Consider the following 12,612-nt stretch of genomic DNA (forward strand, 5'->3'; position numbering starts at 1 on the left):
GCTGACACTATAGAATTCTACAATGTTCTTTTCTAAGCGTTTATGTATTAAGAATCCTACCCCTAATTCCTGTTTGCTACCCAGAGGTTTTCCTCTCCAATAGAGTATGTGTCCCTCATTTATTAACTTCTGCTCTTCACCTAGTCTTCTAACTTCGCAGAGTCCTACAACATCCCATTTAATGGAAGAGAGTTCCTCTAGTAAAGCTAGTAAGTCGGATTCAGTTCTCATGGTCCTTATATTGTATGTGCAAAGGTTCATCAACGTGGGGCGGCCTGTCTTTACCCGGATATTTTTAGCACCCCCTGCTCCGGAGCGATCCTGATCGCCGCCGTAACCAGGGGCTCCTTCGCCTCCGGGGAATGGGGGCCGTTCCTGAATATTTTGTCTCATGCTTGGGAGGTGGACAGCCGATTTACCTCCCACCTACTGGCTTAGGTGTATCTTGGTGGGAGGGGAGTAATTTAGCCGGAATGCCATTGATAAGTCCCCCCAGCAGGTTTGGTCCTACCTGGAGTGGACTTAGGAGCGGCAATGCACGGCCTGCTCACTACTCCCGTGAGCTGGGCTTAATTATCAGAAGTGCATATATGTTTTATTTTATTTTATTTATTAACTTCATTTGTGCGTATGTGCACCTGATGTAGACATATTCATTCCCGCGCATGCTCTAAGTACTACGCATATGCTTATTCCCACGCATATGCATATGCAAGCATACCCTTTATTCTTGTATCTATGCTTATGGATATGGATACTTATTCCTACGTTATAAATAACTACATACATGTCCATCATAGTCTGACCTAGTCATATGTTCACATCGCCTGTCCCTTTATGCGCTTGTTATATGTTATTGATAAGTGAGTGAGAATACTTGAGTGTATCTTCACCCGTGTATATGTAAACACCCCTTTTTGCATACCTCGCAAACCTACATATCACTATACATACGCATGTATCTATCCCTGCATGTGCTCATGCATCCGTGTATGAGCACATACATTTGCAGCATACACTAGTGCCCCCCCCCCCCCTTTACATATGTGTATATATCTGTACTTGCTTTACATATATCTACCTCTGCGTGCGTACATACGTACTTACATACATATATATACTTAATTATTTATCCACCTTCCTGCATCCTGCACACACCTATATACGTATACCTATACGTATACACATATAAATACCTACATATGTCTACCTATACATTCACCCACGCATACACATAAACACGCACATTATATATACCTATATACGCATACATATATATACATGCTTATATACCCATGTAAATGTACACATTCATGCATGAATATATACACCATATGTACAAATTTGCATATTTACGCCTTTAAACCCATGTATACCCTCATGTATAAGCACGGAACATACCCATATATAATGTACTCTATCACAAAGCTATATGGAACCTTATAGCCTTACGTAGACAACAGCAGCATACATACCCATGTATCCGCTCATGAATTTAAACTCGCCTACACTCATATGAACCTGTACACATATATACGCATGTACATGCGCACATATGCACCTGCGCACTTTCGTGCCTACGCGCTCATACTCGCGCACGAACGTATGAACAGTCTGCATAGGCGCACATACGCACTCCATTATAATGAGCCCATGCATTATAATGTCCTTAAATTGTAGTGTTGCAGCAGAGGAATTGAGGGAAGGATGCGGGTGGTGTGGGAGGATTTAGGATGGTATTGGAGTGGTTAAGGATGGGGTTTGGGATAAAGGGAGTTATAAGGGTGATTTTGTATCTGGCAATTTTTCGGAGCTGCGTCGCATTCCTTAGCTGTTGTTAAGCCTAACGGGGTGCGGCCTCGGCTGACCGCAGGTCATGGGGTCGGCGTCTGGCGCTCATCTGAGGTGCCAAAGCTTGAATTACGCTTTATTATTACTTGATTTATCAGGCGTTTCTTCTGTCTAATGTCAGGTGATACTTTACGCTTTATGGGAACCATTTTTAACTTACCTGATTTTGTGATGTACTGTACTTACATACTGGCTGTTGACTGTTCCTTAGTAAATCTACTTGAGTGGAAACTGTAATGCCCGCGCGGTTGGCACTGTTACTCGGCGACCTGTGGCACAGGTGTTGCTTATCATTTCCTAATGCTTTCGTATTTTGGTATACTTTTCATGGGGGGAGATTATTATTATTATTTTCTTTTCTCTGATTCTGAATATTGAGGCACTTTCGATGAACTTGTGAACTTCTCTAACACTGTAATGAAACCTAGTATTCCTAGTTGGCACTTTCTGGCACTCTTGTTAGTTTAAAAAGTCCGCGTACGTATGGTCCGATAATACATTTTATAAACTTGTGAGGTTATCAGATGAATTATTATTTCTATTTTGGTTGGATTATATACTCTATACATTCACGATTTTTTCTCTCCTGTGTAGCACTATCACAGATCACTTTGGACACGTAATTTTAGCACTTAATAACACTGATCAAAAGAACGACTCCACTCTTACTCATTGCCAGATACAGATCCATATATGTATATATATATATGTATATATATATATATATATATATATATATATATATATATATATATATATATAGATAGATAGATAGATAGATAGATAGATATAGATATGTATATATATATATATATGTATATATATATATATATATATATATATATATATATATATATATATATATATATATATATAGATAGATAGATAGATAGATAGATAGATAGATAGATATAGATATGTATGTATATGAATATAAATATAAATAAATATATATATAAATATATATATATAAATATATATATATATATATATATATACATATATATATATATATATATATATATATATATATATATATATATATATATATATATATATATATGTATATATATGTGTGTATATATATATATATATATATATATATATATATATATATATATATATATATATATATATATATATATATATATATATATATATATATAAATGAATAAATGTATATGTAAATATATATATACATAAATAAACATATATATATATATATATATACATATAATATATATATATATATATATATATATATATATATATATATATATATATATATATATATATATATATATATTTATATGTAACACCACAACTAGAATACATATAACAGTCTACTACACCCAAATGCCAAAAATTCCTCTTCAGCAGCATTAATTACGGCGTGACGCCGAGCAGAGCTCTAGCATACCGTCTCCGAGAGATCCTCAACTAGCTCCTCGCACGCGATTCGATTGACGCGGAATGCTTGAATAACAAGCAATTCTCTGTCGACATGTATGTCTGTGCGGGCTAATTGAATTGTTGTTTCCTAATATGGAATCTAGTTCCAATTTAGCGGTTCATCGTCGTGTGCCGTTTGAATTCGCGGCTCGCTGCGGAATTAAAATGATTTGCGCCTCGACAAGCCTCTCCCGGGGATTACGGGGAGTGTGGGAGGGGGTCCTGGCCATTGTGCGTGGCGTTGTAGGCATTCCCTAGGGCTGGTGTGCCGGCTGTGGGAATAGAGGGGATTACTGTCCATACATGTGCATATATATTTGTATGTGTATATATATACATATATATTTGTATGTGTATATATATATATATATATATATATATATATATATATATATATATATATATATATATATATATATATATATATATATGTAGACTTTCTCTACCGGCGACCAAGCCCTCCGTCACGCCCAGAAGAATGGACACCCAAGAATATAGTACGAGGCACCTCCGCCAGCAGGACAAGGAGTTGCTGGATATAAGGACGTCTCGTCAGGCAGAGGAGAGTGTAGGGGTTAAGAAGCCAATCTGAATTTTATCTTATTGTTGAGGAGCCAAGTACAAGTAATGTCAGGTCACAGGCGAATGATGACTCTGGCTCATTTTTTTTTTTTTTTTTTTTTATTCACTAACTTATAATGAAGAGGTAGTCTGGGTTTAGCTATTGCCACCCAGTTAGTGTTACTTAATTTATGAACTTACAGTGTGGCTCATTTTCTTTGGGATTGAGTGGTTGCTATGTTTGAGATAGTGTAATTAGTTTTTTAAAAGAATTAAGTGGTGACTACCGCGGAGGAGGTGATGCTATGAGTAACTGTATATTTCCTTCTTCCTCTAGGATGAGTCTTGCACAGATGGCTGCTACTTTTTCTATCTGTTCCTGATGCATGTTCTGAACATTAGTGTAGTCCTGCGGTCGTATAGTTGCAAGGGCGTCACATTCTAAGAGATAGTGCGTCAGTGGCATATTGGTGATTACAATGCATACATTCTCAGGGCGTGTGCTCAGTAATTTCCCAGCTGCACCGATAACCGAGACGAAGCCTATGTATGATGACTGCATCCTTACGTGACACAGACCTGGGAATTGATATTGTTCCATATTCAGTTGCAGTTTGGTACCATGGTGCTAAAGGTGAGCCTGCCTGTACCTAGATGTTGTAATCTGGCTATTTGATATGCTGTCTTCTTTGTAAAGGATTTGATGGTGCCAAGACTTGGTCTAACACTGGTGATATTTCTTTGGTGGAGGCTGGCTAAAGCTGCAGAGTCGACAAGTTCATTATGGGAAATACCGACAGGACTGGGGATCCACATTAGTTGCACTGATTTCTCTTTTTGTGAAAGTTGCTGGAGTTTGAAGATTATGGACGTAATAAGGTGAATATTGTCTTGGTGATATTGTTGATTTAAGGTTTGTAGTGCTGACAGCGAAGCTGTAAGGATATATATTGAGGGTTTTGTGCAAATAAGTGCACTAGTTAGTGCTGCTCTAATGACAAAAAGCTCAGCCTGAAGGATAGAGGTGTCATCACTAAGCCGTTGGGCATGTAGATAGCCCTCGAACAGGAAGGCAGCCCCAGCCTTTCCTGAGTGTTGTTCTACTGATCCATCTGTGTAGAAGGTGGCTATATCTTCTAATGTGCTTTGTAGTTGGTGAATATAGTTGGTGGTACATCTGGCCTTCGACGTTGGGAGGCTTTTTGTAATGATCGTGGCTAGATTCGGTTCCCAAGGGTGTGGTTCTCTGTATCCTGGGTGTGGACGATCTATGCCACGGGACCTGAGGCTTGGCAGTAAGTTTAATGTGTCTAAACACTTGCATACCGCATGATGCCATGGTAGGGACCCAGGTAAAGGGCCTCCTGGTTCTGTGAGCAGGTCAATGAAGCGGTCTCTTAGAAGGGGCGGATGATGTCGGGATACTAACTTGTAGACATGGCCTGCAACAATTTATTGTATACATGTGTGGAGAGAGACCAATTTTGTTTCAAACCAATCGAGTCCATCTGGGCGCCCCCAGGATGACTCTCATGCACTTATTTTTAATCGCCTCAAGATGGGTGATTTGGTTATTATTCAGTGATAGAACGGAGAAGGAGCTGTAATCTATGATTGAACATATGGCGTGGATATAAATGTCTCGGAGGACATGGAAGCCAGCCCCTAATTTAGAGCCTGAGTCTCCGGAAGACATTCTGGTCTTTGTTTTCTCAAGTAATTTTTTGTACTGAGAGGATGAGTCATTTTGAGCATTGAATATGACCCCCAAGCATTTGTGAGAGTAGACCCATTCAATCTTGTCTGTCCCTATGTATAAGGATTGGTTGGGGAGGTAGTGCCTGATTTGAAGGGCTCTGGTCTTGTCAGGGTTTAACTTTAACCCAAGTGATTGACATTTATTGACTAATAGGTCAAGGGCCTGCTGAGCTCTGACGAATTTAGCTGTGCCTGTGGATATAAGTTATAGGTCGTCTGCGTATGCAAAGAGATGAGTTTGAGGTGGTAGCTGAATAGTTGGAACGTCGGCAATCAGTAGATTAAATAGGAAGAGACTCAAGATACCCCCTTGTGGGGTACTGTTTTCAAAGATTTGGGTGGTGGAATAATGTCCTTGAAATCTATCTGACTCTGGCCCTTCTTTGTCGGAGGTAGTCATTGGACTAAGCTAAGAGCTTTCCAGTTATAGCTTTGGAGGTGAGAATGCTGACGATGACATCTTATCGAGCAAGCTCAAATGTTTTTTCCAAGGTAAGGAAAACAATGATGGCATTGTTTCCATCGAGAGTACTGTGTATGGCTGCCAAGTTGTCTTTCGTTCCCAGTCCTTTGCAGTAGGCATAAATGGGATTATTGGGGTGTGGTACTAAATGTCTAGTCTCGTCAAAATTGCACGTTCCATTGTCTTACCAAGGCACGAGAGTAGGGATATGGGACGATAAGCATTTGGAGTAGAAAGCTTCGGTATAGGGTAGATATCTGCTTCCTTCCAGCGCCTTGGAAGGTGGCCAGTAAGTAGAGACTCATTAAATAGTGACTTGATATGACTGAGAGCAAGCAGACCAAGGTGGTTAAGCATGGAATAGGAGATTCTGTCTATTCCTGGGGCTGTGTCTTTACTGGATTTAAGTGCTTTCTTGATCTCTCATAGGGTAAAAGGAATGTCAGACTCTGCTGGAGAGGAAATGGCGGCGTTTATGGTGTTTTCTCTGTCCTGTCCTAACAATTGGAGCCTGTTGATCGTAGATGGAGGTAATTGAGTAGAGCTGCTTCGTGTCTGGAAGGACTGTATAAGATCCTCCACTACTTGTAATGGTTGGGGGTGGCTTGGTTGTTTCCGAAACTTCCCAGAAACTATCTGTATAGTACCATATATTTCTATGAGTATGTGAGGAGACTGAGCTTGTAGGGATTGCCTCATCAGCTGCATGATGGAGGGCAGAAACTATCTCCTCCTCTTTGGTATCAAGGTCTTGTGAAGGAGTGTAACTCTCCGCCCATTCCTCCATAGTGTTGGTGAATTTATGCCAGTCGGCTTTTCTGAAATTCCATCTCGGTTCAAGGGGAGGTTTCGGTAGAGGTGGTATGTCCAATGTGATGGTGGTTGCATAATGATCTGAGGTTAGGTAAGGGTGAAGAGTCCAGTTGACAAGTGGTAGGAGAGCAGAGGAAACAATTGTGAGGTCAAGTGTGGGAAGTTCTGGAGCATTCTATCAAGGATATTCCAGGCCGGCATGATCTGTTTGCAGATGGAGACGTTGGACAGTTCCATGTAGGACTGTGTGCATTGAAATCTCCACCCAGGATGGAGGGGGAATTGCTAACAGCAGCAAATATGTGGTCTAATGGGAGTGAAGCATTATCTCTCGGGGGCCTATAGATGTTGAAGACCTGCAAAGTTGTCTTGTGCAGTGATATGGTAACACCCATAAATTCTACACCATTTCCACAAGACCGATGGATGGGAAGTGACTTAACGTGTGGGTCTTTTCGTACTAGAATGCTAAGCCCTCTGCTCCTACCCTGACAGTGATATAGGTGGAAACCTTTGTAATTTGAAATTATAATGTTTGATGTTAGGAGTGTCTCTTGGAGTTAGACAACATGGTAACTGTTCTGCTAGGGCTAAGGAGAGGGTGGGGAATTTAGATCTCAAACCGAGGGTATTCCATTGGAGGATAGTAATCTTTTCTGCTGGAGTTGTATCAGTTGTCAATAAAGTCTGAAGTATTGTCTGAATCTACGTGAAGTAGGTATTCATGAGCTGTACCAGGATTATTCTCCGGTATGTGAAGAACAGGGAGGGATCCTTCGGTTGTGGTCGAGTAACTAACTGTACCAAGTGGTGGAAAGTGAAGGTCGAATTCGTCTTCTATTGGTGGCTGCTGGGAGGCAACATTTTGGTTTGTGGAAGATTGGTAATCTTGATCTGACAGTGTTTCATTTTCCTGGTTGTCACTTGTTGGAGATCTTCTAAATCGCTTTCGTTGAGAAGTGCCATTAGATGATGCAGATTCAGTGGTTGTGATACGCACCGGGTATCGACCTTGATTTTGAAGGACGTGGGTTGTGGTTTGCTGAGTGGTGTGGAGAGAGGTGTCTTGAGTTGGTGAAGAGGTAAGACTGGTGTTGACCGGAGGAGGAGCATGAGTCTCTTCAGTTGGTTGGGAAGGGGGAACCGAAGTGCCAGGTCTTTCACTAACTAGAAGGTTGGATACCACCTCCTTGATTTGGCTTCTGTCTGTCTTTCTACCCACAAGAGAGAGTGCTATTTGAAGAATAGTTGTCAAGAATTCAAAATCTTGTGTGGAATTGTTGGGGTTGCCACAGCTTGTGCACTTGTTGGTGTGGTGTGGTTTTACTTCTGGGAAGTTAGGTCTGACAGGGATGGATGGTCCTGTATTTGTGGTCGAGTTAGTCATGGAGGAATCGACTGTGGCAGGGTTTGCTGTCTTCATCCAGGTGTGAAGTTTGTGTGTAAAAACCCTCGGTGTTCTTTGTTCTACAGGAATGGATTCGCTGGAAGGATAGACAAGACGTTTAAGCCTTTCTGGACACGCAGTGTTCCAGGCGTGATGCCCTTCACCACAATTTGGGCATTTCAATATCGTGGTTGTGCCTTCTTTGTATTTCTTAATGCAAGAGGTGAGATTCAGAGCAGATGCCGCACCGGGCCTGACCTCGGCATTTGGCAACATGATGGCCATAGCGTTGACATTTGCAGCGTGTGGGCTCTCTGTAATGTTCTCTGAGAGAAAACGTCCCAAAAATTCCAAGGTTTAATTCTTTAATTGGGTCACCCAGTATTGTCACATGAACTTGCCTCGTTTCTTTAGAAGATCTAGCAATTAAGCGAGAAGCAGACTCAATAAGTGGGTGGTCACGAAGTCGGTCGAGTGAGAAGCCAAGCGGGTACCCTTCTAGGACCATGATGGTCTTCTTGGGAGGTGGGGCAAAAACTATCTCCTCCTCTTTAGTATCAAGGTCTTGTGAAGGAGTGTAACTCTCCGCCCATTCCTCCATAGTGTTGGTGAATTTATGCCAGTCGGCTTTTCTGAAATTCCATCTCGGTTCAAGGGGAGGTTTCGGTAGAGGTGGTATGTCCAATGTGATGGTGGTTGCATAATGATCTGAGGTTAGGTAAGGGTGAAGAGTCCAGTTGACAAGTGGTAGGAGAGCAGAGGAAACAATTGTGAGGTCAAGTGTGGGAAGTTCTGGAGCATTCTATCAAGGATATTCCAGGCCGGCATGATCTGTTTGCAGATGGAGACGTTGGACAGTTCCATGTAGGACTGTGTGCATTGAAATCTCCACCCAGGATGGAGGGGGAATTGCTAACAGCAGCAAATATGTGGTCTAATGGGAGTGAAGCATTATCTCTCGGGGGCCTATAGATGTTGAAGACCTGCAAAGTTGTCTTGTGCAGTGATATGGTAACACCCATAAATTCTACATCATTTCCACAAGACCGGTGGATGGGAAGTGACTTAACGTGTGGGCCTTTTCGTACTAGAATGCTAAGCCCTCTGCTCCTACCCTGACAGTGATATAGGTGGAAACCTTTGTAATTTGAAATTATAATGTTTGATGTTAGGAGTGTCTCTTGGAGTTAGACAACATGGTAACTGTTCTGCTAGGGCTAAGGAGAGGGTGGGGAATTTAGATCTCAAACCGAGGGTATTCCATTGGAGGATAGTAATCTTTTCTGCTGGAGTTGTATCAGTCGTCAATAAAGTCTGAAGTATTGTCTGAATCTATGTGAAGTAGGTATTCATGAGCTGTACCAGGATTATTCTCCGGTATGTGAAGAACAGGGAGGGATCCTTCGGTTGTGGTCGAGTAACTAACTGTACCAAGTGGTGGAAAGTGAAGGTCGAATTCGTCTTCTATTGGTGGCTGCTGGGAGGCAACATTTTGGTTTGTGGAAGATTGGTAATCTTGATCTGATAGTGTTTCATTTTCCTGGTTGTCACTTGTTGGAGATCTAAATCGCTTTCGTTGAGAAGTGCCATTAGATGATGCAGATTCAGTGGTTGTGATATGCACCGGGTATCGACCTTGATTTTGAAGGACGTGGGTTGTGGTTTGCTGAGTGGTGTGGAGAGAGGTGTCTTGAGTTGGTGAAGAGGTAAGACTGGTGTTGACCGGAGGAGGAGCATGAGTCTCTTCAGTTGGTTGGGAAGGGGGAACCGAAGTGCCAGGTCTTTCACTAACTAGAAGGTTGGATACCACCTCCTTGATTTGGCTTCTGTCTGTCTTTCTACCCACAGGAGAGAGTGCTATTTGAAGAATAGTTGTCAAGAATTCAAAATCTTGTGTGGAATTGTTGGGGTTGCCACAGCTTGTGCACTTGTTGGTGTGGTGTGGTTTTACTTCTGGGAAGTTAGGTCTGACAGGGATGGATGGTCCTGTATTTGTGGTCGAGTTAGTCATGGAGGAATCGACTGTGGCAGGGTTTGCTGTCTTCATCCAGGTGTGAAGTTTGTGTGTAAAAACCCTCGGTGTTCTTTGTTCTACAATGGATTCGCTGGAAGGATAGACAAGACGTTTAAGCCTTTCTGGACATGCAGTGTTCCAGGCGTGATGCCCTTCACCACAGTTTAGGCATTTCAATATCGTGGTTGTGCCTTCTTTGTATTTCTTAATGCAAGAGGTGAGATTCAGAGCAGATGCCGCACCAGGCCTGACCTCGGCATTTGGCAACATGATGGCCATAGCGTTGACATTTGCTGCAGCGTGTGGGCTCTCTGTAATGTTCTCTGAGAGAAAACGTCCCAAAAATTCCAAGGTTTAATTCTTTAATTGGGTCACCCAGTATTGTCACATGAACTTGCCTCGTTTCTTCTTTAGAAGATCTAGCAATTAAGCGAGAAGCAGACTCAATAAGTGGGTGGTCACGAAGTCGGTCGAGTGAGAAGCCAAGCGGGTACCCTTCTAGGACCATGATGGTCTTCTTGGGAGGTGGGGTGTACAGAGTGATGTTGACAATTTTATTGTTGCTTAGAAGTTTTGTGTTTTGAAGAATTTTGAAGGTGTCAGAGTTTTTAGGCTTGAGAACATTATATCCTTTGGATGCAATTTTGGTTGAGACTTGTAGAGAAGGGGAGTCTTTTTCCATGGCCAACAGTGCTTCTATAGAAGTGGTATAGTATTTACTTGGTGATATAAGGAAGCTCGAAGATGTCATTACTGAGAGAGCAGGCTTGTTGTGGCTTTTGTCAGAGTTAGGGGTACTTTGAGACCTCTTCAGAAGAAATAGTGTTATTCTTGTCATAGGAATTGCCTGTGTCTTCCTCTGGCGATGAACTGGTGGACGTCTTCATGGCTTTAGAGGTTTGCGTGAGTACCTTCTTCGGTTTGGCCATGTGAAGACCAAAGTGCTACGATGACCACTTCTCCTAAAAATTTTCCCAATTACCTAGTAGACAAACATGGGAAAATCCTAACCCTAGCACAAACCCTTCTCCCAGGTTGAAGGCAGCTGGCTACCAGCCCCCCTTGTGGCACTGCCCATGGGGTTCACCTTGGCCTTGGGAGAGGACACTAAGTAGAAGTGGTCAATAACCGAAGAAGGAGGTAAATGAAAAGGAACCCAAATCTCTTTAAGTGACACCGTGAAAGTATGGTGTGCAAACAAATAATTTTCTCAAAAAGAAGACATTGTCATCCGCTGAAAACGTGGATAACAATTTCTCACAGGAAGCAGCTGCAGTCACCCCCGCAATCGGCACCGCCGTTGGAGCCAACTCCGCTATCACAACAAATGCCCTGGAGAGTGCTCAGGAGATGTTGATTAGACGGCAGCAGCAGAGGAAGAGAAAGAGTGACTCCGGCTCAGGTCCGGCTGCTTAAGAACCTGAATGGCGATGTAAACTCAGCCAGTATGGGCGGTCCTGAAGCAGGAGTCGGCCAATCACAGGTCAGGTGCTGTTCTGGTTTGATGGCCAATCAGAAACCGCTACAGCACTCCCCCTCTTGTTTCGCGGTCGCGAAACGGACTTTGGCGATGCTGAAGGGCTGTTGCAGGTGTGCGGGTTTGACGCGGCCGACGGTCACGGTGTCTTCTCCCTTTGGGCAGCAGATGGTGATCGTCTTGTCGCCTCTTTGGATGACCGGGAATGGACCCTTGTAAGGAGGACAGAGAGGAGGTATGGAATGTTTTCTCACGAAGACGTGAGAGCAATCCTGGAGTCCTGGGGGAATGTATATGCCCTGTTGTCGGGTGGGTTTCGTCGGTCGGCTGCGTACCCGGGTCATCCGTTCGCAGAGTTGTTTGCTGAAGGTCCCTGGTTCGAAGTTGCTGGCTGTGACAAAGAAACCTGCAGGGTGGGTGAGCATTGTTCTGTAGACCATTTCCGCGGCGGTGCACTGCAGGTCCTCTTTGAAGGATGTCCGGATGTTAAGGAGGACGTGGGGGAGTTGGTCGACCCACCTCCTCTTGGAGGAGGAGGATGTCAGGGCCTGCTTCATATGCTGGTGGAGTCGCTCGACCATGCCGTTGGTGCAGGGGTGGTAGACAGTCGTCCTGATTCTCTTGGCTTGGAACCAAGTAATACCATCAGCCGCGAAAGACAGGTCGAAGCAGGAGTCGGCCAATCACAGGTCAGGTGCGGTTCTGGATTGATGGCCAATCAAGAACTGCTACAAGAGCACCAGAAGCAGACCAAGACCTAGCAGGAGTCACAGGACCGGAGGTCACTCTCCGCCCTCCAACCTCGGGGCGCGGGGTCACTCTCGGGATCACCACCC

General features: G+C 43.1%; 1 protein-coding gene across 1 annotated transcript; it reads right to left on the reverse strand.

Annotated features, from left to right (window-relative positions):
- Window positions 1–11,811: 11,811 nt before the first annotated feature.
- Window positions 11,812–12,357, reverse strand: LOC138863259 (uncharacterized). The gene has a single exon (XM_070127441.1). The coding sequence runs from the start codon at window positions 12,355–12,357 to the stop codon at window positions 11,812–11,814; it is 546 nt and encodes a 181-aa protein (XP_069983542.1).
- Window positions 12,358–12,612: the final 255 nt, after the last annotated feature.

Source organism: Penaeus vannamei, chromosome 11, assembly GCF_042767895.1.
Source record: "Penaeus vannamei isolate JL-2024 chromosome 11, ASM4276789v1, whole genome shotgun sequence".
NCBI classification, from domain to species: Eukaryota; Metazoa; Arthropoda; class Malacostraca; order Decapoda; family Penaeidae; genus Penaeus; species Penaeus vannamei.